This window comes from Neodiprion pinetum, chromosome 5 (genome assembly GCF_021155775.2).
Source record: "Neodiprion pinetum isolate iyNeoPine1 chromosome 5, iyNeoPine1.2, whole genome shotgun sequence".
Taxonomy (NCBI): Eukaryota; Metazoa; Arthropoda; class Insecta; order Hymenoptera; family Diprionidae; genus Neodiprion; species Neodiprion pinetum.
Window position 1 is genome coordinate 298,636 of NC_060236.1, and position 27,387 is coordinate 326,022.

General features: G+C 42.6%; 2 protein-coding genes across 16 annotated transcripts in view; one reads left to right on the top strand and one right to left on the bottom strand.

The window, feature by feature from the left end:
- Window positions 1-14,685, bottom strand: part of LOC124218962 (3 beta-hydroxysteroid dehydrogenase/Delta 5-->4-isomerase type 4) — a 36,148-nt gene extending 21,463 nt beyond the window's left edge. For 2 of the 3 annotated variants that reach the window (XM_069136339.1, XM_069136341.1), the window contains exon 1: window positions 14,554-14,679. The gene's annotated coding sequence lies outside the window, so the exon portion shown is untranslated. Of the gene's footprint in view, window positions 1-14,553 lie in introns of all 3 variants that reach the window. The other variant, XM_069136340.1, reaches the window with a different exon arrangement.
- Window positions 14,686-19,184: 4,499 nt separating this feature from the next.
- The window catches only part of Rbp6 (RNA-binding protein 6), a 406,618-nt gene continuing 398,415 nt past the window's right edge, over window positions 19,185-27,387 (top strand). For 7 of the 13 annotated variants that reach the window (XM_069136330.1, XM_069136331.1, XM_046625947.2 and 4 more), the window contains exons 1-2: window positions 19,186-19,976; window positions 22,332-22,372. In XM_069136330.1, the coding sequence (XP_068992431.1) occupies window positions 19,912-19,976; window positions 22,332-22,372 (106 nt within the window). In that variant the 5' untranslated portion in view covers window positions 19,186-19,911. Of the gene's footprint in view, window positions 19,977-22,331; window positions 22,373-27,387 lie in introns of all 13 variants that reach the window. The other 6 variants (XR_011177226.1, XR_011177227.1, XM_069136327.1 and 3 more) reach the window with 2 other exon arrangements.

Sequence of the window (27,387 nt, forward strand, 5' to 3'; positions counted from 1 at the left end):
GGAATAAAAATATACACTAGTCAGGCACGAGTGAGGCTTGATCGAATGCGCTTGACGAAGTCAAGATAATACTTTGAGTATACCTGTGATCCACTCTTGTGCTTTTTAAACGTTGGTACACCGGTCTACGACAGCACCGAGACGTTTGCGGTGAAAAATTGTGGTGCACTGACCACAACCGGCCAGTGTAAGACTACGATAGACAATTTTTTACAGTTTTTTCGGAAATTCAAAACAATCAGACAGCGTTGGACTGACACGAAATCATAGTCGACAGAATTTCACAGCCGCTTATCGTATTTAATTTTTTCTTCACAATGTTGGTGAAAATCTTCCGAGATGGGTATATAATTATTCGTATCGATCTTTCCAACGGATATTCAACCCGCAAAGCACTGCAATTTGCAACCGCTCCCGAAGCCAATTCCATTACGAAAATGACGTTAGCTAATCACCGCCAGCTCGGGAATTAGGATCGAACGATTCTCTGGAACAGCTACACCGGGTTAACGTATCGATAGTCGTAGCGAAAGGTTCGGATGAAAAAATATACCCACGCTGAGAAGGTGACGTAAGCCCGCAGAATAGAATAGAGGCATAGCTGTACGAGGGGTGCATCGGTATTACTCAAGCAAGGCTTTCGAAACTGGTAAGTAAAATTCGGGGCACGGTTAGTGCAGTCAGCTTCTGGCACCGTTCGCTCGGGTCGGAACTACGCGAGAAACGAAGCACGGATTGAAGTGAAGAGAGCGGTGAGGAAGCGGAAGATGAGAGGACATAAGAGGACGGAGGTGGAGGGGAAGACAGGCCGTGTGATCGGGCATACCGCGAGACAATAGCGGCTAAATTCCGTTTCGTCGTGGAGGTTGCCGGTCGGGTCTTGAGCGCCCCCGTTGCATCCATCCTTTGCGACGCGACGTTGCGACGGAAGGGCGGAGCGCCGGGGGCGGGTATATGAGACACTTCCTTTCATCAGCGCGAGAAACCCAGGTTGGCGGTTGCGAAAGAGCTGCTTTTTCCCGGTGCCTGTACGACGACGACGTCTAGGAGGGTGTCTTTCTTCCTCGTGGCTTTTATTTTTCACTCCTCGCTCTCTCTCCAAAGCTTCTGCCGCCTGCGCTGCTTTTGCTTCTGCCTACAGTCGCGTGCGCCAACTGGAGCGCACTCGTTCCAAGACCGTATCCTCACGCACCGCTGGACCCTCTCGGGAATACAAACCTCTTGCGCGATGTTTCCGCTGTACCGAGGTTCCAGCACTCAACGCGATTCCCCGATTTTTCGATCCGATCCGAGTCCGAACTGCAGTTTCCAGTTTTGTTTTGGACCTTGTCGCGTAATTCAAACATCCTCCACGATCATTGGTGTACCATTTTTGAAGCCCAGGATAAAATCGTCCAAGATTTCAGCGTCCGAAGGAGATAACTTTCTTTCCGGCTTACACGACACGCTGCATAGTCCAAGCGATTTAACGGCGCGTCATTCGCAGTTTGTACGTACGTACATGGTTAACCGTAGAAATTCCATAACCGTAAACCGAGATCTACAAATCGAAGGCTGCCATGGTTATGGGAAGAAAATAGACAGGCTGTTATTGCGCACGCTATAAAATATCGAACAGCAGCTGGAAAGGCATTTATGTTATTACGATGCCGGGTGCATATGACGGTGAATCGAGTTGTGTACGTACACAGTACTCGTATACAGCTTCCACGCGTGATAGAAGAATGACCGACACTTCGTATGGTTTAATTCCGTGACGTCGGAATCGGAATGAGAAATCGGATCAGAAGGTACAGCTGAAGCTGGTGTATAAGGACGTATTACCCATGCCTCTTATACATACAGTCGCGGTATAAATTTTGTTTACATTTTATCGTTCAATCGCGGAGATCGAATAGCGATGCGGAGCTGGCGGGCGCGTCGAGTCGTTTCACCATCGACGATACCGCGCACATGTATACATATATATATATATATATATATATACATGCACACGGGGCATCTATCCACCGTTTGAAATCGATGGAACATGCAGTACCCTGCCACCTATCCTCCGCCTAGCCGCCCTGCAATATTTCGAGGATAAGCCCGAGGCCAGGATGTGTAACTGCCTCGGGAGGCGTCCGCGTCGACGTCGAGTAGACCGTCTTATCTTCCCGTTTCCGGTCCAACGAGCCGGAAATGCGTAATAGTGGGTAAAGAAGTGCAGCACGAGCTTAAGGAACGCGTGATCTGTACCCGCGAATAAGATGCGGCCTCGAGCAGAGCTCAGGCCTAATAGTGAAAACGCCTCTGCGATTCTCGCGAACCACGGGGGATCACGATTTTTGTTCCTCGTTAGCGAAAATCTCGCCCGAAATCACAGCGACCGCTAAGCAACGAGACAATCCCGTTTCCCGGAGGGGTTGAAATTCCTCCCTTGTCGGTACCTACGTGGGTATATCCTCCTTTTTTCGCCGACCGCGCGTTCCGCTTTTTCGGGACTTTTGTGCACGTCCCTCTTCCCTCGCGAGACCGGTGAATTGCCCCCGTTGAACGGGGCGGAGGGCCCTCGCGGATCGATACTTGCAGGGTGATAACACCGCGTCTGCAACTACGCTCCTTATTTTTAATAGGGTCATATTGCACCGGGTGAACCGGCCGCTGTTCTCTGCGCCCCCCGTGTATGTATACGTACGTAGTACGTACGGCTGTTACGGGACAATTTTACCGACTTGCTTTTCCGTACTGCAATAACGTCACTATGGCGACGACGCCGACTGTTCTTCTGACGTATGTAGTACGTACATATGTACGCGTGTATCCACATTGTACCACATAACGTTCAAATTCTTCGTCGGTTTCTCTAGCTTGGTGGCAATTGAATTCAGGGTTTAGTTGGACGGACCGAGATTTTTGTGCGCTCGTTGAACCTCGCGATTTCAATGTAAACATGCATTTTTATAAAAAAGACAATCGCTTCATTTTTTCACGGCCTTGTATTTCTCTCGAATTCAGTTATGGTCCCATTAGTGAAGAAAAACGTAATCACGTTTTCAAAACTCAAATCTTATAAATCATTTTCAAGTTCCTGGACAGTCATTTTTCACGGATCTGTTATGGTAAGAACCGGGATGTGTCTAACGGGAGGAATTAATAAATAACAGCTTCCTTCCACCTGATTACACTTTTCACACGATCGTGAATAATGACCGATTGCATTATAGTTTAGGGGTTGAAATCTGCTTTCGCAGTATCGGGGACGACATCGTCTATTATAAGTAGAGATTTTTATATTCGTGTCGCATTATTATACGTCATAGACGTATTATAATATACTTGGTTCAGGGTAGGCCGCACGACTATAAGAGAGAGAGAGAGAGAGTATTTATTTGATCGCAGGGTAATACCCCCTAGTAACCATAGGCACACACACACACACACACACACACACACACATATATATATATATATAAAAATAAATTTAAAAAAATAAAATAAAATCATTCATACATACAATACATAATATGGCGGTTGGTGAACAATACTCAAATAATATAATATAAAATAATACAAAAATTAAAATAAAATAAAAATAAAAATAAAAATAGAAATAGAAATAGACACAAACCGAATGAAAAGCGTACATACAGAGAGGGCAGCTACATTCTGCGCGCATAATACATCATACAACATTCATCATGCATCATACAGCGTACATCATACAATACATCTGTCGATTTCAATAATTTCACAAGAGAGAGCGAGAGAGAAAGAGAGAAAGAGAGAGGGAGAGAGTTGAAATGTGTTTGACGGGGGTGAAAAAGCGCTGACAATATTCATATCGCTGGGTTCGAGAGGGGCGAAGAGAGCTTCTCGCGTCTCGCGGTGCATCGCGTCGATGATCATAGCTGCGATCAACTCCGTGAGAAACGTCTGCCTCCTCAGATCTGTAAAACTGTTTTTTCCGGGTATCTTTTTCGAACACGAAGGAACAAACATAGTATATAGAAAAATGGCACTGACAAGCAAAGTCTATAAATTAAGAGGGAGTCCTTAAATTAAAAGTAAGAAAGTCCTCCAGACCGTAGATTCTTTTCCCACACTCTGACAGCTACCTTATACCTACCCTGCATCCTCTTGTTATCATCACCTCTCTGCCTCGGTTCCCATTTAGCAAAATTAAACAGAGTTTTACCGCTTGTTTTCAAATTACATTTTATACAATAGTATATGCAAAGAAATGATGTTATAGATTTGACAAAATCGTTAAAACTCACATCAATTAATCGAAACTATATTAAACTTGCAACAGCTACTTCGCGGAAGTGTAAGAAGCAAATTTTTGCTAGTTCAAAAAAGTTTTTTCAAATCAAATGAAATCACGCTACTTCCTAAGATTGAAAAATGAGGTTGAACGAAGTTTTTCTCTAAATATGCGTGTTGAGAAAGGATATTTTCTCGTAATTCTATACCACGGATGTGAAAAGACAGAACGAAAGTTGTGCTTTTTCTGGTCGGCAAATCAATAAAAATCGCCGGACGATAGTTTGAGCAGGCGAGTTGTGATGTTCAGCTGCATCAACGTCGCTCGGAATTATCTGGTAAATTTACGGACGAGTGAACGTCGGCGATTTATAAGACGGACAGCTTCGGCCGCAAGGGTCGCTTCACCCCGCAGGGCGAAACATCAGGTTCGGTAATATTTTACCCCGACAGGATTTCCGCATCGTTTTCGAGGATCAATTTTTGCGCGAGAATTCGTACGATAAGTGCTTCGAGCGCGTTTTTCTTCTTGTCGGATTATCATCGCTCGTTTCATTTCGTCCTGTTACCTGCAGTGACGGGCAAAGCTGTATACCTAATCACTCGATTATAAACGTAATATTACATGTATAATTTGCAATTGAACCGGCGATAGAATACAAGTTGCGTTTGAATTTGTAATTAGAAAGAAACAAAAGTAAACTGAAAATTATATTTGAAAATTGCAATCAATGAGAATATAAATTAAAAGAGTCTCTTGCAAAAATTCCGCGTAATTTAATGAAAATAAAATCATCATCACTGATTACTAACTTAATTTGTACTGTACTGTGATTTCGTTTCTTCTAAATACAAAACAGAGTTATAATTTGTAATTTATTTTTCCCAAATTAAGTATTTATATCCCCACCGATGCCCCGTCGCCCGTTACACGCATACCGGGCGTATATGTGTACCTGAATTAATTTTCCCGCGGCTGGCTATTTTCGCTCCGGGAGAAATCGAAGACGATAAAGAAGGGCTGAAAGGTGGTCGGGAGAGCGGCTCAGGGGAATGAATCCGGGCTCGTCACGCGTCGTAATCTATCGGTGGTGATAATAATTTCGACTCTTGCCCAGCTGGCTTTTCGCCAGGTAAAACATACCACCTACGCCCATAACGGCATGGCGGGCTCCGGTTATCTGCCCGAATCAATATAACCACCCCCGTGCGTGTCAGGGGCTCGTTATCAATTTTTACTTCCCCCGTCCCTCGCCCCTCATCCCTATCAGCCTTTCGAATTCTCAGCCGTTTCAAGAAGTTCCTTATTCCCACTCTTGCGCATCGCCCGCATGCCGCGTACAACCGCTCAACCCGCGACCCTTTGTGCCTCGGAATTATTGTCGGAACGTTTTAACCCCGTTATTCGCAAGGACCGGGAACTTACACGGGGCGTTATAAACAGGCATGGATACTTTCGCGCGATTACCGAGCGGTGAATATTTGAATTCCGTCCCGGTATACGATGCATTGCCTTTGCCGTCTTTGGTCTTTCTTCGTTATCCTAACCGAGAAGTGCACTTGCTTTGTATACACGTGTTATCTGTATGCTTTGTACGGACGAGTGATCTGAGGGCGCTTATAACAATGATAACAATAATAAATAATTCTGCAGCGTCAAGAGTGCTCGGAATTTACTCACATTGCAGCTCTGTTAGATTTTTATTAAAATTCATTCTCGCATCAGGCGTGAAACGGTAAATTTTCTTTAGGAAACACGAAAAGAAACCTCGCCGGCAATCTTGTACGGATGACTATAATAACGGGGTAATATTTGCCAATTAATTTATAAACAAATGAATTCGCTATATCGATTGTGCGTGTTATCAATCGTTTGAAATAGTACAGGTTTCATTAAACGTCAAAGGGTAAATTTTTGATTCGCTCACTCTCAATGCAATACAAAAATTTTAATAAATACGTTTCCCCTACAAATGTATACGATCGTATACGATGTGATGCGAAATGATCGTAACAATGCGGTTTATTTCAATCGTTCGCGAAATACAAAACATGACATGAAAATTCATGAAAATGTACAAACGTCATCGATTACAGACTCTGTGTCTACTGAGTACGATTGTGAAACCGTGTAACAAACGATATCGTTACACACAAGGGAATTACTGCTGGACGAGGGTAATTTTGATTGCGAGATAAAAACGGTGGGTCAGCTGACGGTGAAAAAAAGCGATCGGTATAAAGTTATAAAAGCGACAGAAGCCGAGGTAGTTTTGAAGGGCTGTCGGTTTCTCTCTCTCTCTCTCTCTTTCTCTCTCTCTCTTTTTTCTCTATGCAGGGTGTAAAAAAAGCACCACCGCACTCTCAGCCGGGTGCTGATCGCGGTGCAAAAGCATTCCTAAAGCTTTTTTCGCGACTCTTTGATAATGTAGTTTTTAATCTCGACGCGACGCGCGAGCTGACGCCAACCGGGGATGACCAAAGGGATGAGGGGAACGGGGTGGGGGAGGAACGGGAAATTCACGTTTAGCCCGACCCGCGGGGCGAAATAAGTTTCCCGGTGAAGTTGAGCGTCGATATTTTACCGCGTTTATATTCGTCGAATTTGTGGCCCAAAACCACGCATCTTGTACGGGCTCTCTGCAGGAAGCGGCAGCAGCCCTAAAATCGGGTCGCCGTTTCGTACAAGAGCACACGAACACACCGTGAGGATACGCACCGACAAGTCGCGCGTGTGCAACTTCGGAGAAAGTCGTTTTTAAACAGACCCCCCCAATCTCCTCGACTTCGCGAGTTTTCCACCGCAACATATCCCGAGCCCCCCCTTCTTTCCCGCAGGCCGATTTATTCCCCGTCCCAGTTCATGCGAGTTTCTTTTTCCCCCTCTTTTCCTTGGTTGCAAAAATTGGAGGGGCAAAAGAAAAAAACAAAAAAAGAAAGAAAAGAAATAAATAAACAAACGAGAAGAGAGAAAAACGAATCGACGAGTCGCCGCTTATTTCTCGCCGAGTTTGTCACTCGGGGGTGGAAATTAGGGGTGCGGGAAAAAAGGCTGTTTCGTGAACTGTCGCTGTTCGTCTCGCTCGTACTGCCAGGGGGCAACGGGGCTGCTTCAGGCTCCTTCGACGATGGCGATCGCGGTCTGAATTTTGAAACACAAGGGCGGCACGAGATTTGGAATCGCGCCATCGGCTCGCCGGCTTGCAGCCCCGTCGAGCTTCTTGCCTGGCTCTTTTATTTCCCTACCCGAGACACGTGACATTTGAATAATTGACTTTGAACCGGAAGTTTGTCAAGCTATTCCACGTGCAGGGAAACGCGAAGAAACATTTCGCTTTCTTACACCTCGTTACAAACCCTTCCGTAACAATCGCACTCCCGCTATTCCATATGTTTTCGCTACGCCGCGCGCCGTTCGGATTATCCGAAAGCGCCATCTTACGATTGGTGTACAGATCGAATATTTTGACTTTAATTTTACGATTGTAAATATTTCAACCCCTCGATCGTTATTCCGTTATCGGTACTTTTAAGCGACCAGCGATCCTGGTAGGTACCCTTATTCCCATTCCGCAAGGAATATAATGTTTTGAAAAAATCTTCTGTGTAGGAAAATACGAAACGCCCCTTACGGCACACGATCCGAGGAGACGAAGTTGGCAGCTGCGGCGAAGACCGGCGTTGATGGTGACGGACGGTTGTGATTAACGATTTTCGCCGCTCCTTATCCCGCATCGAAATTCTTCCCGAATACCCAGGGGATGAGGGGACCTTGCAGACGGCCTCGATGCACGTGCAGCGGAGGCGCTGCGCCTCAGTCGCGAGGTAAACGAGCCAAGGGAGTCTCAGGAAGCGCATCTCATTCTCCTTGAGGAGGACGTAGCTTCCCGCGCGTATAAGGGTAAGGTCCGGTGTCATCCGCAATCTCATCAAAGTCAAGATTGATGCTTCGCCGACGTCCGGGGGTGAGGGGACGCGCAGCGTCGTTCCGCGAAATGTGAAAGGGGATAAATCGCAGGACAATTCCTGAACGTCCGAGGGGAGAGAGAGAAATTCATTCCCGAATGCCTGCGATGCGCAGTTGGTAATACAATTTATAACACATCGAACTCAATTATCCTACTCGTCGGAAGGAGGAGAAGAATAAACTACAAACACGACAAAAAGAGTTTACTACATACGAGCACTTTTAACATTGGAACACACGTGTTTCGATCTAATTGGAAGCACAGAGAAAAAAAACAAATGGAAACAAATATTTCATTCCACTCGATTTTAAATACAGATAATTTTTTTTCCGAACTATATAGTTGAGAAAAATTGATGGAAGATTTTTTTTCTCAGCCTTCACTGCCTAAAAAATGTTATATTTTGCATAGAGAAGTTGTTGCATTAAGCATACACAATCCTAACCACGCAAATCGCGAGTTGAAGTATAATATAATAAATTATCGACGATGGAGAGAAAGAATCTGTATCTCTTTGGACACGATCGTGGGGTTGGAATTGAGTCATTCCGTAAGTCGACTAGTGATATCTGTTCGGTTATACAGAGATGTACGTAACTGAAAAAATGTTCAAAAATCCGCCGCGACGTGTGAAAATATTTCAGTAACCATCCATAGTAAAACAATTCCCGCTTCTGATTTTTTCAACGTTATTTTCCTTCGGAAAAAGCTTGAAAACAGTAAGAAGGAAACAACTCCATACTCGGGCTCTCAGCTTAAATTTTGATACATGACACACGTTTTTTCACGTTTATTAAATTGTGTCGATCAATGAGATCGTTTTAAAAAATTGTAGACGATTCAAATCGAGTCAAAACCAATCATATAAAAAAAAAATCGCGGGCCCAATCCGAGATGCCAAGGGTCAAACCGAGGTCGAAAAGGCATGGACTGCCCCGTATATGTACAATGTGTGCGTGTGCGCGTGTTCGTACAGTATGTAAGTCTACATAAGCCTGGATACTCGGTGCAGTGTAGCCGTCAAGGAAAGTATGAGCTAGGAGTAGAGCGTTGCACGAAGTGACAAAGTCGGAAAATTTATTCGGCCAAATCTCGCCCGATAAATAATGGGGGTGGCTGCCTCGACCCTCGCGTGGCCTCAACAACGACGGCGGGGCGGCGGGGGTGGAAGGCAACCGTCGCGTCGCTTCCAGCGATTCGTCGGATTCACCGTACTGCCGTACTTACACCGCATCGCATCGCATCGCATCGCATGGCATAGCATCGCAATCCCCATCCCCTAGTAGTATGTACATGGTATGGGGGTATATGCGGTATCACACATATACCTTGCCGACGAATGAATTTGTAAGCCTCCCCCACTCCCGCCACTCCTTACCAGGCTGGCTTCCGCCAAACATCCCCGAAACCTCCCCTACACGTATGCACATCTTGCGCGTCTCTTACCGCCGAAATTTTAACTCAACCCTAAGGTAAACCGTCCTCCCATGTATCCTGACTCCTCTGCTTTTATACTCTGCACATACTCTGTAGGCATAGGCGTGCAATGTACGTGTACGAATGTATGTATGTTTGAATACGCTTTCGAGAGGATCTTTTAAGCTCTGTTTTTCGACGCGTTCGGAATTAACCCGGTTTTACGTTCAATCAAGTTTCACGCTTTTCCTACACAACAACCTTATGTATTATATTATTATACGTATGCGCGTAGTTTCAGTGACGTGTAAATGCGGCACTTATCCTGTGAGACTCTAGGGATTGCTTGTCTGGTTTCGTCGCGAACAATCTTTATTCAATTACCGTCAAATTTATAATTTCAGTCTCATAAAATTTATTGCAATCAACGTCCACGCTTGCGTTGTTCCTTTGCTTCGGGTTGGTTGAAAATTCAATCCGACGAACCGTCTGACAAGCTTGAATAAAAAACGTACATGCGCACGGGCAAAAGAATCTTCAATTCAACAATTCTAACCAGACGCATGTATGGTTACCGAAATGAAAAATAAATCCAAAAAAGAAATACCAAAATTTTGTTCACTTCTGAATACTAGACGAGTGATATTTTTTAAACAAATGAGCATTTGAAACCATCAAATACCTGCGCTTGAAAAAGCATGTACATTTTTTTTACAGTATTTCTATTGTGTAGGAATGGTGTGAAAATATTCGAAGTATGCCGAGAGAAATGAATCTGATCATCGCGAATGCGCAAACAAGTTGAATTAATTGAAAAACCGATTATGCCAGTCATTCATATGATTTTTAGCTGCGTATAAAAGAGATCTAAATTATACTCGGAACGTGTCTACGCAGCTCGAGTTACGAAATTTTCCGATAAGAGGGGACATTGATTGATCGATATTATCGATCAAAGCAATATCTTCCTGGGTCGCGTATTTTCGGCCGGGCAGAGTGATCGGGACAAAGACGAGGGCTGTTCGGGAATCCGGGTCCTTGGTATCCTTTTTCAGGGTGATGTAAAACCTACCCCCCTGCATGCAGAGGTTCAACGATCGTATTACCTCTATTAAATTTCATGCTAAAAATCGTGAATGTAAGGCAAGTGTACCAGTTATCGACACGTTTAGAGCCAATTATTGACACTTTTTTATTTGATGAAAATTATAAATTGACGGCTCAAGTTGTGTATCTGTCGATGACTAAAATCAATTGCTGGAGGGTTAGACGCTACGAATTTGTTTTTCGGCAATCTTAGAATCAAAGATCCAACAGATACAATAAAAAAAGGTCAATAATTGAGAGATGGTCAACAATTTGTGCCCACACTTGTCTTACCTACCGGCACTGCGCAAAACTTTCCTTTTCTCTCTCTCTCTCTCTCTCTCGTCTTTCACACCTCTCGCATTTCTCGGTTGAGAATCAATTTGCCAACTCGGTCCGCTGCTGCGAAAGGTCGACGTGAGTAAACTTTGCAGGACTACGCGTATGCGCTAAAAGAAGGATATGCGACTCGGGGATAACGACTTTTCCTCGAATTCCCGACTCGCACGTATCGAGAGCCGAGAGCCGCGAGCCACGGAGTGTTAAACGGCGGGAACGCGGGGGTTAAAAAAATCGAAAATGCCTCGCGGCACTCGCCAGAGTAAACTTGCAGAGCAACGCGCCCGTGTTCTCTGCTCCACCTTTCTCCGTCCGTCCCGTGTTTGTCCGCCGTTGGAGCAGCCTTCGAGTTCTCGCCCGGAGATAATTCACTTTTTATAAATGCAGACGGCAGACGCACTAATAAGTTCAAACCAGTCAATTAACGCCCGCGCTCTTTGCCCCGTAGTCCTAACCAAACACCACCCACCTCTGCCGCTGTTGCTGTTGCCGTTGCCGTTGCTGTTGCACAGGCGTTTCTGCTCGGGTGCGAAAGAAGGGGTCACAATTCAGTTTCCCTCATCTTTGAGGATCTCCATTATTTTTCCAACAATCTTCGAATTCGGTGAAAATAATCTTCAAACGAAGAATCGTTCCGAAACAAAGATCGGAGGAGTGCGACTCAAGTTGAATTAGATTCAAATAATCTTCCTGCATTATGCGGAGAAATCAGAGATACATATCGACGGGTTTTTACGGTTAAAGCTCAGTTATTGACAAATTCTTACAATCGATCATCGTACACGGCGGTCCACCCTTGTTTTTAGTGAGAAGACTATAACGATTGTGCATTAATTTATTTTTTATAAATCTACCATCCAAAAAGCGTCTATGGACTTCAATTTTTATTGAGCTCTTCGTTGGAATGATAAAAAAATCAACTTACGTATAGCCAATGTTAAACATTGACGTCAGTAATGAACTCATTAGTTGATTCTAAGTCTGATGCGGTTCTCAATTCTCTCATGTTGACTCCTATTTTTCACCAGAACGTGTACCTAATACAGTTAAAATCGTTGTTTCCGGTAGGTTGATAAATTGTAATAACTTTGAAATATGTCTCCAGCTTACGATGTCAGATTTTCTTTAATCATAGCAATGGCTTTTCAATCTTCGCATATTGGATTTTTCGACACGTATAAGTACAAAGTCGAAGATACACGTAATACGTACATAATATTGGAATGCGGTATATAATATCGGATAAAAAATAAACGAATCAAACCCCAAAAAACATTCACATTCCGCATATTTTCAACTTAATGGTTGACCGCGTTAACGGGTTAAACGAATATTTCGATAATTGGATTGAATTTCCGCACTGTGAACATGAGAATGCATGTACAGGCATAGATATTGCAATATTATAGTCGCAGATGCGTACGTGTGTCTACGAGAGCAGCTACCACCGGTATTTACGGTGCATTAAAGTAAAACGAATAAATAGAGAACGAAAAAAAAATTATTTTCTTTCTTTTTTTCAATAAACTCTTTTCGAACGCGAAACTCCGCATCACTTATATACACGTAGGTATACATGTATACATAGTATGCAATATAATGCAAACGGGTCAACGGTTCGTTTGCGTTTCCACCCCCACCCCCCTCCAATACCTGATAAATTGGACCTGCACACAAACGGCCGAACGTTTCCTATTTCGGCAAATTATCATCTTCGCTAATTCCTTAGTTTTTTTCTTATTTCAATTTGTTTTTTTTTGCCATCTCGTTACCTGGCGAATCACCTCATATTTGCATTATACAATCGAATTACACCGAGGTGCAGAGCCACGCTTGTCAGGGAACGGAAGGTGCGAAATGCATACAGGCCCGATTTTCGCGGATCAACCGGAAAGGGATGGCAAAGTTTCAACAGCGAGCCACTCAATCAGACGCACCGAGTTTCCGGGATTAATTCTCGTTCAAAACGAGACGGGTTCATCGATCAACTCAATTAGCTGATTGCGCCTTTAGGCACGTATAGATATATATACGTATGTATGTATGTGTGTGTGTATGTGCAATTGCAGCACATCGTAAACACGCGTTGCATTTTTACGCCGCTCAATTTCCGCGTGTGTTTTGCGGGGCGTTCTTCCCCCTCTTCACTGAAATCAACGTGTACTTTGTTATCGAAAGATTCGTCTTTTAAAGTCGGGAAAAATATAGGAAAAATCACGTAATGAATCACAAAAATGCGAATCATAAGATATATTATAAATCACATGTATTTGACCATGTGATTTTGTATCCAGTATACTTTATGATTCTTGATTTTGTAATTGTTTGCGTGACTTTTTATAAATTTTACTCGAATTTACCAGATAAATCATGTGATAAAATACTAGTTGATTTCGATCGTAACATTTTACGATTTATCACACGAACATTTTCAGCAGGGTTGCCTTTCTTCCAATTTCCAACCATATGTTAGTTGCCCGTGCACCCTTACCCAAATCGGACGTTTTCACCCCGCGAGTTATTCTCAACAAATTTCAATTTATACTCGAGTATCAATCTGTCAATGAGAACTCGATGTTACGTATAAACAACAAGTCACATCGTTCCACTCACCATAACAACTCGTTATTCACATTTATTGTTATGTTAATCTGCAGGATCACAATTCATTCGAACCTAAGTTATGCCCGCGCACCTGATCCTTTAAATAGTATTACGAGGAGTTCACGCGTGATATTCGAAGCTAACGCATGTTGCTTAAAAGGTTCACTCCGATCCTCTTCCCTGCAAGCCTGCAGCTTTTCGCCACCTTCTTTCGCACCCTCGTATATTATACATATTCGTCGATCGCTCGCCGTTTCTCTTCATTATTATACCCGTTTGTCGCTCCGGCATTGTCGAGCCGAGACGGTGGGTCGTTAGCGAAAATTAATACCCAACCTATTTTCTTCCCTTTATTTTCAGCCCGTTTTTCTTTCCCTCGGTCATTCTTCTTTTTCTTGTTTTTATTTCTTCTTTGTCTTTTCTTCGCACCGTGTACAGGTATAAGGTAGGTATAATTATACACGAAGGTAAGGCAAGTGCGGTGCGACTACACACGAATGCCTGTTCAGAGAGAGAGGGAAAGAGAGAGAGAAAGTATCGTGCATACTAATTAAACGACAAATTTCCCTCTGTCGCTATTTCGATAAAATTTATGTCGAGATACCTCTAAATTTTCAGTAAAACAATCATGATTCGTTCGTCGGTTTGCGATTAAGGGAAAAGTTTTGTTCTTCAAATAGCAATAAAAGTCTATAATAAATATAGAGTGACTTATAGGGTGCAGGAAAAAATATTTCGCATAAGGGACGAGAGTTTTCTCTTTACATATAATAATAAAGAAAAATCGCAAGTTCCGCGATTTCAAAAATCTCGACAGCTTTCGACGCGTGATCGGAAAGTACACAGCAGCACGGTCTTAGAGCTTACATAAATACATCAAATGTGGAAAACTTACCGTGTAAACAAGACGCGAGTCCTCACTGCGTCCAGCTGAATTTGCCCAGAGGAAATTTTGTTCACTCAAAACAAACGCACTATTTGTTGACACGGCTTCACGGCACCGAGACCATGTTGCTCTGGTATCATTCCGACGCAAACTGAGCTGTTCTCGCGACTTTGATTCTCGATCCTTGTACCGACTGTTTGCGCAGGCGTGAACACCGGCAGTTTCTTCGTTCATCGATCAATTCGGATCGCTTCAATTCTCGAGGAAATCGTATATTCAACGGGTGATATTGAAATGGTACGTAATCGGGAGCTTGAATGACTGCGCAGTGAGAAAAATTTTGTTTATTTTACAGGAGTGACTAGAAAATTTAGGATAAATCCGTGTCATTAAAAAAAATGTTTAGATATGATTGGAACTACAAGCAAATGTGGTAACAGTAACTAATTTGTGCGAGTAAAAACTGATATTATATTTTCTCGTAATTGCAACACAAAATCATATTGGGTTGGTTATTGTATTTTTTTCTAGCATTTTATTCTAGCATTAATATCAAATTATCGCAATAGTTGAATGAAAATATATATAGCATGAGTGACCATAATCAAAAAAATAGTGACAGATACTAGATTTTCTAGTTACAGCTATAAAACTAATTTTCATGTTGCACCCAGAACTGTATTTTTTAGTTACCGCGAAGAATGAAAATAGTTGAGGACTGTGTAGTGAACGCAATTTAAAATGTATCTCGGTGAGATATAATTGTAAATCACATGATTACAGCTGTGAAGAAACGGTTATTAAAAATGCTTAATTGGTTATGAATTCATTGGCATTTCATCTTATCACGTGCAATTTTGTTGACTCTTATTGATTTCCTGTGATTCCTTCCAATCCCTAAATTATTTTTGAAAATTGTTTGAGTCGCTCGGAAGTCATCGGAAATCAGGGTCAACAATAAAAAGGAACAGGCTACGCTTGGTGCACTAAAAATCAATGAAAAATTAACCTTAACGAATGAGAATCATTCGTTCGTTTTCAAAGTGGATTGGCACAAAGCCTCGTGGATTGTCCTGTTACACAATTTTATAGAGCATGGACAAACGCCCATTTTCCTCCTCTTTCCTTCCTCCTTTCTCCAGCCTGCAGTTCCGCAGTTGAATTGGAATAATGCAGGCGGGAAGCTTGCATAATTTAGCCGCAGGTCCGAAGGCAACGGCGGCTCGTTTGCTACGTCGAGTCGACGACGTCAGTCAGCCGGTTACGTGCGGGTTATGCAGCGCCCGAATTCCCCGAACGGCGTCCCGCAGGAGGCTTGTCCTCTGGGTCCTCATCAGTCGGGGGCTGGACGTGACTCGGATGGTCCTTGCCGTTTCCGCCGCTCCGATTCTCCGACTCTCCGTAGCTCGCCGACGCCTCGACGACGGACGAAGGAACCCGGAAAACCGCCGACGGAATCAGCGGACATAGCTATAATGTTCACGGATGTACCCAGCAGCTGCACTTTATACCTGCGCCGTCCCACGCTCTCTATATCCGAAAGAATTACTCATTCATAAACTTCGTAGCGGAAATAGCGATGTCGCAATTCCGTGGCAAAAATATCGAACTGCAAGCAGTTGAAGCGAAATTAAAGATGTTTTGAAAATGAGCTGTGCAAAAACATTATGAGTATTAATTTCGCGATGGCCGAGTTCTTTTATAGCCGAACGTGTTTCAATGATTCTTTTTTTTTTGAAATCTATAAATACATATAACGAATTATAATCAATTGCCGAACGAATCGTAATAGTAGATTATGTAACGGGGGGATAATCGACTTTTATTCCTCTATCTCCGGTCACATTATCGACTTAAAAGTGTTTTCCTTGTACGTGGAGGTGTGATCTGTCAGTCAGAAAACTACAATATTATTGAAAGTTTATAATAATACAGAGAGATGTAGTTCAAAATCGAAAAGAAACAGAGAAAACTTTAAAAACTAGAATAAATAATTTACGGCGGAAATGTGTTACTTTTTTTCCCACAGATGAGGAAGTAAAAACTATCCGGAAATAAAAGTGAGAATACAAAAATATCTTTATCGTATATTTATGGGTAATCGTGCAATGACAATATATAATATAATATATAATATAGTAAGCCAAGTATATTTCCAACCAGGTCAAAGAAATCTGTTAGACACGCGTGTCATAGTGAAACTAGCACGAATTGTATATGTATACATACGATCGTCGTGACGATGATGATAATTTTTCTTTATCTTATCTTCGAATGAGTTATATACTCTGGTAGTTGGCGCGTAAAAACGCCGCTGCATCGCGTCTTTTTATACGATAATGGAAACATACTTATACTATGATTATACAATAAATTTTCATCATAAGTGAATAGGGCCCTGAAACCGTAAACCGCACCTGAGATGTACATTTTTTTCTTCTCAATCAACATCATCACACCGCAGAATTGTAATACGAAACACGGAACTGGTTCGATCACGAACTATTTAAATAAACCCGGACCGAATGGGTATGTGGGTATTTGAAATGTTCATTCATCGGTCGAAAATTAGTTCGCTAAACTGTTCGCCTCATTTTACATCACATACACGATCGATCATTCGCACCAAAAATTTGACAATCATAAGGTTTGCGCTATTTCTCATACACGGTTCTTCTTTCACCCTCTCCGTTTTCTCGCCGAATATGAAACGGCGTCGCAAGCTCTTCGAAGGCACCGTAGTTTCACGAGCGAACAGCGCACCATGAGATTTCAGCAAGTGATACAGCCGAGAGTCGCGTCAGCCGTCGGAGTCGAAGTAGCGGCTGCTCGTTCGTCGTCAGACGGACGCGGCGCTATCGCGGATCAGGAGAGCAGCCTCGTACCGGTCGGCCTTTCTTCATTCCAGGCCACGCTGCCTGCGCTCGTTCACCCAATTTCATCCACTGGCTGACCGACTGACTGTCGAGAGGTGCGAATCGACACGTTGCATACAGGGTCGGTGAACAACGGAGCGTGGAAAATCAGGGGAACGAGAAACAGAGGGACACCGAAAACCGACAGTTAATCACTGGACGATCAGCACCGAGAATACTTTCCGCGTGTGATTACTGTGCGGTCCTCGATTATTTTAATTTTTTACCATAACCTGAGAAATATTATAATTCTGGGTGTACAAAATGAAATTAGCTTACTTAGCTGTAATCGGAAAATCTAATACGCGTTGGTACTATTTCTGATCCGGTCACACTTACTGTGTATGTTTACATATTTCCTTGTCATTATTGCAACAATTCGAAGATGGCGTAGCAGTAAATTGATGTCGAGGCATTATTTAAGCGGAAAAATGTAGGAAACCGAACAAACGGATTCAAAGTTACTGTAGTCAGGATATCTAGTATCGGCAACAATAATCACCCCGAATACTTATACGTGTATCACATTATCTTGTGATTCCAATAATATAGAAACCTTTATCGTTAAGCGATACTCACTATTTTACCGTAGAATTTTTTGATAACTGTAAAGAATGCGACCCTTCTCAGTGCTATATTGTTCTCGTTTCATTCTTTCGAAATTTTCAATGAATTTTTTTCACTGCTGTACAAAGTATAATAGTTAAAAGTAAACGATGAACCATTTCTTAAAGCATTCAAACGATACCGGCTTAGCGAATTTGAATATGAATTGATTGTGGAATGTACGGATATTGTTAAGGTCCTTTTCGCGTGCTCGTCTCATTATATTACATCGTCTCTTTACACGTATTTCTGTTCGTTGAAAAATACTTTTGTACATTACAGATATATGTTACAGTGCTTCGAAGCGTCTGTAAGAAAGAATTGGGAAACAAATTTAACGCATTGCGACAAGTACTTGTGAACATTTTGTAAATTAAAATTTATTTTGTAAAAATGACTTTTAAGATTCTCTATTCTCTTTCCTCCTAAATGTCGTTTCTCTTATTCGAGGGCGTGTGAGTTTGGGTAAGATTAGGTTAGGTCACGTTAGGTTAGGCAAGGTTGGGTTAGGTTAGTCATAGAAGTTCTCTTTTCGTTAGGTAAAAATATTCCGGTAAGTCGCGGTTGAACCCCGAAAGGAGTAAGAAGATGAAACGGAAGAAGAGTAGTAAGAGGAATAGGAAGAGGAAGAGTAAAAACCGGGATGACGCAAGAGAGGCCGTACGGAGGCCCCCGTGTCCCGTCGACGGGGTAACGGGAGGGCATGTGGATATCGAGGCGGGATTTCTGAATGAACGGAGGTAGGAGCCTCTGTACGGGGGGATTGGGGGGGCCTCCTCGTGGTCCGGAGTGTCCGGGAGGTTTATCGTTACCGCGGCGCAGCAGCGTCGGTCTTCGGCGGCGGCGGTCTCGCGGCCTCGCGGCGTCGCGAGGACGGAGCAGGCGAGCAGCGAGAGCGGAGAGGCTGGCTGCAGCCAACCGAGAGCCTGGCGGCGGGGTCGCGGCTACGAGTGCGCATGCGCGGAGGCGCCGCGTCGTTCGCCTCTTCCTCCCCCCCCTCTGCCATCGACGCCCCTCTGTCTCTCTCGCGCTCCCCCGTCGGCGGCGTTCGCGGAGTCGGCGCCCCCTCCGGCGCCTCGCCTCACCTCGCCCCTCAGCGGGGAAACCCCCGCCCCGCTACGCGAGTGCAGTGTCGCGTTGAACGTCTCACAGAGCGCGTCGCACGTACGAGAAGTGGCCGCCGCCCGTGTCAGCAGTCGCGTCGCAACCACGTAACCTCGTCGTATTAGTTTATAGTAGTTGAGTAGTAGAGAGGAGAAGAGAAGAGAGGAGAAGAGATAAAACGCCGTAAGAACATCAGCGCGTCGTCGTTATAGAGTAAAAAACGTCGTCGCCGTCGTCGTCTACGTCGTCGTCGTCGTCGTCGTCGTCGTCGTCGATCGTCGTTCCTAGCTATTGCCGTTTCTACTCTCTCTCCCCCTCATCCCCGTCCCCCTCCCCCCCGCAAAGAAACGTGAAAAAGACAACAGAAAAGGAAGAAGAAGAAAGAAAGAAAGAAACAAACGAAAGCAACAACGACGAAAAACGAAAAATAACGAAAACCAAGCAAACTCGTGACGTTGAAACTAAATTCGGGGAAACTAAACGCAACGCAAACTCAAACCTCAACCTCGACTCAACGCAACGCAACGCAACGCAACCGACCGACTGACCCGACGCGCTTTCCAGGCCTAATTCACACCGCCACCACCGCCACAACCACCACCCCCCACCCCCCTCCCCGACCTACCCGTCCACCCACCCAAACACCCACCCACCCACCCACCGATCCACCCACTCAATCATCCGAAGACCGGGTCCATCCCCCAAGTACTACGAGTCTCACGGTAATATCGTGCCCACCGATATGGAGCCCCAAACCCAGGAGATAGTGGCCAGCGGATCGCCCGCCGAGGTGCCGAACGATCCAGGGTACGAAAAAAAAACAAAAAAAGCAAAAAAAAAACACCCGATAAATAAATAATGATAAAAAGAATCGATACCAATATTCGTCAGGATTAATTGAACCGAAAAAAAAACAAAAAAAAAAAAAAAAACGCCACCTTCCAACAAATAAAGTATGTATATGAAGTAAAAAATTTGGAAGCCGCGAATTGCCGTTTTAAAAACGATAAAATAAAAGCAGAGGAAAAAAAAAAGAAAAAATGAGACAATGGGAGCATTTAATTGGTAAAAATTCGCACCGAAAGAGAAAATGTTAATTGAATCCCTAAAACCTCAATTAAATGATCAGTGTCAACGATACCTCCGCAAATTTATTATACATATCCGTACATGTACTACATTATACATATGGATAATTAAATCAAAATTGTGTATTACGGTTTCTCTTCGTTCTTTTAATTACACTCTATTAATATTTTATGTCGTGTAAAACCAACTATAATTATAATGCATGCATGTCGCACATACAATATATAAATTACGATTAGTTTCCGTTACGCGTAATAACCGTTTTTCACTCTTCCTCTCTAAAACTAACTAGAAATAACTAAATTTTCCTGTTTACGTGTACATATATATATTATTACGGTGTTTATGTTCGTTCTCGTGAAAAGTTTTGTTATAATTCATTACATACGTATATACATATAGCCCATGGGATATATTGCTGGATATATGTATATACAGACACACATTGAATAAATGGTGATAAAATAGAAGAGAAAAGAAGGAAAGAAACAACTTAATAATAATCGCACTAAACGAGTTTTATTTCCTATCCAACGTTCACGTTATTAATTCGGACGTCGCGCCTCTGCAGCATGTTTAATTCTCTGTACATTTAATTATATATAAACATACGTAGGCCGTGTATACGCAGACACGCCAATGACACGCGCCCGACGCACCCGATTCCGCGTTTCGGCGCCATCCAGCCCCCCTCTTCTATTTTTCATTACAATTCCGGAAACGGGGGAGGAGCCTCTCATCACGTTTACAAAATCTTCACCTTTGACTCTCTCTCGCGCAATGTATAAACGTTGCACGTCTACCTCACGGATGTGTGTTTTTCTTATTTCGCGCCCCCGCACTTGGAGCACGTGCAGCAAAGCAAAGAACTCGTCATCCGCGGCATCTCTGATCCGCGAACGCATGCATGCGGCAGATTATTCGTCGCTTGGAGCGCGTGTTTTCTTCTCCCCCCTCCGCCCTTTCGCCCTTATCGTGAAAACCGCGTCAAAGACTCGCGAATTCCGCCGGTCCCGCAGCTGGCCTTCGCCTCCCAAGATCGATATTTAAATACTGCCTCCCCCGCTACTTTCCACGTGACAGAGCTCGCTCCTCGCTTCCCGCTTCCCGCTTCCGTTCCCGTTGTACATTATATACCCGCGGAAAAATCGCTGATGAGCTCCTCTGTTTTTTCTACATCTGCACATTCACAGATTTTCCCTGCTTACAATCAGGGGAAGAGAAAAAGAGATGTAAAACAAACTGCTGTACATGTATAATTTTTTCTAACGTGTATACACGTATACACGACGCGTAGTGTTCGCGAAATTTTTTCGGGAAAAAAAATTTGTAAGCTTTTTATTTGGCATAAAGCTTTGTCGTCATGGGGTGAAAAATCAATAGGTTTAACTAAATTTACAGGCGAGTTTGCAGGTACCCGCTCCATAGACTGAATCGTGTTCGTTGACGGGCGATTAAACAAATTAAAAAGCAAATAAATACAAATAAATAGCAATAGAAAAGAGAGAAAAAACAAAGCAACATGTATAATTTGAAGTGATATTTTATAATATGTACGTATAAATGAATTTTCATCCATTTATGCATGTTCACCGCATCGCAATGGCCGATCGGAGTTGTTTAAAATATTACAATTTACAACAGCGAGGAATCGTGACAATCAAAGAGAGAAAAGGAAAAAGCTTATCGCTATGCTCCTATAAGTTTCGTTAAAAAGTTCAGTTGATTGAAGTGTGGTGACATCTGCAGGCGAGGAAAAACGGAGCTTACTGCGCAAGTACAGTAACCTCTGGTATGCGTATGCATACATGCCTGTACATAAGAGATGTATAAAAATTTTGTAACAAAAAAAAAAAAAAAAAAAACAAAACAAACAAACATAATAAAAATAATAGACAAAATAATTACGATTTAACGAATAAACAAGAAAAAGCTAAAATAATTAATGAAATAAGTCAAATAAAAGTATACGATGGTATTCTTTCTTTGAATAATGTTATCTCTACCTGCACAACGAATTTGGAAATTGGAGACGATCGTGTGTATGCTGATGGATTCATCTTTCTTTTCTAGGAAAATGTTCATCGGTGGTCTATCTTGGCAGACCAGTCCAGGTGAGATAAAAATAATTCATTTTACTCAATTATTAGAAAATTGAACGATACACTGTTGTGTGATAATAATATAAAACGACGAGGGGAAAAATCTGTATACCTTGTTTAATTAAAAAATATATTCATTTAGGTAACTTTGACGATCGCGATGAGTTTGGATTAATTATTCGTTGGGGTTAAAATTTGAATACACGTTACGAAAGTCGGCGCGCATTTCAAATTCCACCCCCGCAGGGCCACGCGCTTTAGGACTTCATATTCCCCTGATGCGACGGATGTAGGTAAATCCACGTGGTTTTCCCGAACACACACAAGCAAGAGTTTTGCCGGGTGAGAAATAGCCCCCCAACAAAAAAAAAATTTCATGTAAAGTTGAACATTATAATGCCCATCGATAATTGCGATTTTTTCCGGAATTTCCGAGCACTGTAACCAATCGACCCAGAGCCCAACTTTTGTTTTATTCTCTCGAAAAATGACGAACATATAGTTTATTCGGCATCACATCTAATTGTAAGGTGAGAGAAGCTCCTCATCTCTGCACAGACCCGAAAACAAGAAGCCATCTCAAGAGGCCTCGTGGTTCATGCAGCACGCGGATATATCGAGGACCCGCGAGGCGGGTTTCGAAAATAGAACACGGAATCTGGCTGGACAGAGAGAGAGAAAGAGAGAGAGAGAGAGAGAGAGAGAGAGAGAGAGAGAGAGAGAGAGAAAGAGAGAGAGAGAGAGAGAGAGAGAGAGAAAGAGAGAGAGAGAGAGAGGGATGGAGGGAGGGAGAAATTGAAGGAGGGGGTCTGGCTGTCGCTCAAGTGGTTTTTTCTAGTTTCCACCATTATTTTTCTCGCTGTCTAAATAAAATTAAAGTATACCTTGCCGGTTTCCAAATCCTCTCCTCGTGCGAAGGGAGGAAACATTTACTTTAAAATTATAATACCTGTTAGTGGCAAGAAGATATAAGGTTGGGAGAAGCACGACGATAGAAATGTTGAAAATCGTCGGTCTTTCTATATGAACATGTTGCAATTGATCCGCGAAGTCGATCATGCCGATGCGGATGGATCGGGCATAATCGAGCAAGTTCTCTTAGGTGGCCACGTGACTGCGGATCTCGTCATCTGTACGATAGTTGGCGCCGGTAATTTGAGTCATAGATTCCCCCTCCTCTTAATATATTCACGGTTATTTCGTCGCGCGAAAATAAATATCACGTACCAATAACCCTACTCCGTTATTAATCCATTTGATCAGAGGACTAAAATTGGTGCGAAGTAGTATACTTAGTGCACACATGACTTTACACGAATATACATTATTACGTTGTTAAATACGCGGTGTACATTAACAACCTGGAGTTTTCGTACAAGTCTAATAACGTCCAATAAACAAGATCCAAAGTCAGCGTAAACGTTTAGTAATTACTTGAGTATGTGGGAGGGAAAAGAAACGCAGGAGAAAATTCAAGGTTAAAGTTCTTGACGTTAGAAAAAAATGACAAAGAAAAATCAGTACACCTCAGTGCAGTTTTGTGATTGTCAGCGATCGAGGAAAGCGTACTAAAGAGAAAAAAAATATGTCTAGTTTTCGAAAACTGAATTTCTGATCTGCAAATTCATTATATTCTACAAACTTTTAAGTCGGTGATTTGTTTCTCGGTGTTTCGTTATATACGATAACGTTACTATACAATTTCAACCTCGTATATGAGAATAGAGAGTAAAAATTGTTTCGAGGTTGGGAAAAACACGCCTGATTTCGCAACTTTCGGATTTCGGGCGGGGGGTTCGTGCGGTTGGTAAATAGAAGAAAGAAGAAGAAAAAGAAGATACGCATGCAGAGCCTCGGAGAGGCATGACGAGTCCGAGGAGGAGGAGGAGGAGGATAGCAGTGGCATATTAACGTTATTTGTGGCGTTACATAAGTCATTCTCGCGTGGCACGCACGAGACAGAGAGCCGAAGGAGAGACAGATAGATAGATAGATAGATGGGAAATAGAGATATGTGGGGGAGGGTGGGAGGGAAAAATGTGGAAGAGGATGAGAAGAGGAAGAAAGAGGGAGAAGGAGAGATCACGTGGATTCGGAGAGTCGGCGCCCTTCGCGAGGCTATTTCTTCGAATTCTGGCTGACCCGCTAGTCTCTGACGTGAATATTCGCGTGCGATGCCGTATTATGTACGCACAGGCAAAATGTTCGTACATACATACGCACGAGCTTCAATAATTACCTCGTTGTTATTGGGCGGTACACCGACGCTATTACATAAACAGCTGCCTTCGTTGACAATCCATTTTCCGTTTAAATTCTGCGCGTAGATTATATAAATCAAGTTTAAATCATTGTTGTAGGTATCTGTATGCGTGCGTGTGTGTTCAGAAATTACAGCAATTTAGTTCGAATAATGCGCCGTGTTATTACCATCGTCATTGTTGCGAAAAAGAGAAGAAAAAAAATTAAGAGTATCGAAATCCTCTTCTCGCAAAACATCGACGAAGCAAAAAAAAATGTTTCACCGTCAACATAAATGGTTTCTCCTGCGGGTAGAAGTGCAAAAGTGAAGGGGAAGACAAAAAAAAAAAAAAAAAAGAAGTCACTCAAAGCAAAAAATTGATTCAGCGAGACTGTGAATTTAATTATATTATACGTATACAAATTTCGAGCAACTTTTGAAACGGTATAGTGCCGAAGAACGGAACGAAGAGAGAGAGGAAGATTATAGGATACGAGGGATTTGAACGCAGCCGGTTGACAATGAAACCGGACAATCACGACTCCCGGAGGGCGAGCGGTTTTGCAAATGCCAGTTGTCATTTATATTATCGCTGGTCGCATTGATGCGGCTTTTTCTCCCGTTACATAATAGCCGATGCATTACATACTCGCCTCTCGCTTTCTCGGTTAATTATATTCCAATATGATAATTTGCGGATGTAAGAAAGGAGCGGGAGCTGTCCGTTGCTGCAGCTGCAGGTGGAGTAGAATTGAAAGACGCGAGACACGCGCTGCGCGGATTTTTTCCTCGCGATGATTGATAAACCGGCCCTCTGATGTCGGATTATTATACCTGAATTGTCGACTCGTTATACGTCCAGCTCAAGCGGCAAGCTGGCTGATTGTTAGAAGCAGGTATTGAAACACGAGATGCAGCGGCGCTTTCACCGTGACTTGCAATCTTCGTTATACATATTATTATGTTTCTGCAGTTCCGCTGAACGACGAATCAATCTCTCGGTAAGAAAAAGGACTGTCTCTGATATTATCCGCAGGACCTACAGGATCGCAACCTTCGATTATAAAGCGGACAAGACAGTGGAAATTAGAGCTTTTTTAATCACCTGAAATTTTAACTGTATCAATATAAATGTTGTATTTATATTTCCTTTCTGTTTGAATTACGTATACAATGCGTTATATGTTCTTAGATTTTAACGCCAGTAATTCGTGTTCCACACAAGCTTCGAATCACGCCAAAGTTATTCTTATTCAAATTTGAGGCGAATCCACAGTTTATCATCCTTGTACATGTTCGTGTTTTTTTTAAATACAATTAGCAATTTGATGATTAGCTATGTAAAATTACACCTCTATAATTGCTGCAATTATTTCAATCATTTTATGAAGACAAAAAAATGTGACGCAAGGAGCTTTTTGAAGAACATCAAATTTTTATGATATTCTAAACCAATATCTCAGAACTGATATTTTTAATACTTGAAGTTGTAGAGATTCAATTTTCCTTTAATTAGTTGTAAAAGAACATTACGGTAATAATAAGGCGGATTGTTATTGTTGTTATAACTAAAATATTTCAGGAAAATTACATGAATTAGATGACAAAATTCTATTGGTATTATTTCCATCGCTCGTTTTCTCCAAATAACAATTCTTATTCCAAAAATAATCCAACCTCATGATTATGATCGGATTAACTTTGACGAGAAGAAAAAAAAAATGTGTGTCACGACTATTGTGGCGTGGTTTTGAAATTCGTTTTACGATTCGGTTCGGTGTTTGGAACGAATCGGTTTCCACCGACAAGTTTTTAATTGTTGTTATTTTTTTCGTTTGTTGTTCCTTACGATACAAAGTATGCATCAATTACGGTCTTAGAAACGATAAAACGAGGTGAATCGCGTCCGCGTGTTCATACGACGTTACTCGTACATATCCTACATCGCGACTAGCGTCTAATACGTGGAAAAAAAATTAATAAATGAAAAAAAAAAAAAACCAAGATATTAATTCAAAAGAAGTGAATTAACAGTTAGGCGGTATAGGTAAGCTCTGCGTTTACATTTGGTATTGATTTGACAGTGAGAAATACACGGCATTAATTACCGCCGCTGCAGGTGTGCTTATAAGATTCTTTCTGTTATTCCTATTAGAGGAAGGCTGAGTTTATGCAGGATATACCTACGTATACCTGCCTATAATCTACGTCCGTTGCCGGTGCCGTTGCTAATTGCTGGCCGCACAACTAACCGCGTGGCTGGCAACGCAATTCCACGCGGCAATGAAATCCCGAATTTAGTTATTCTAATTACGACCTCGTTTTTGCCACGGCGCACTCTGCTAATTCCGACAAAAGCTGCAGGAATCGTGGTGAAAATTTTTCTCTCTTTTTGGTATTACACTCTCAAACTAAACCTAATGAAACTTACGCAGACGTATTAGTAATAAGCGAGTTGATCTTGCCACGACTGACGGAGTTTTCTCTTTCTGAGAAACATAGGTATTAAAATCATAGCGATTCATCACCAGCTGCAGCCAATCCGTTACTCGGATGATCCATCATCGGTGCAGTGTATTACAGACCTGATTCTGCGGTACTGTCCAAGTCTGTGAAACATCTCGGTAGTTCTGTTAGCCGCGATGCTCCGAGGATGACAAACGCAGATTCGATTGTATCACGTGCAAACTCGCCGATCAATTTGGCGACTCAACGACGTTTTTCCTCACGTTTTCCTTCTCGTCTTATACTACGACATAACTCTTTACCAAAGTACTTGTCACCG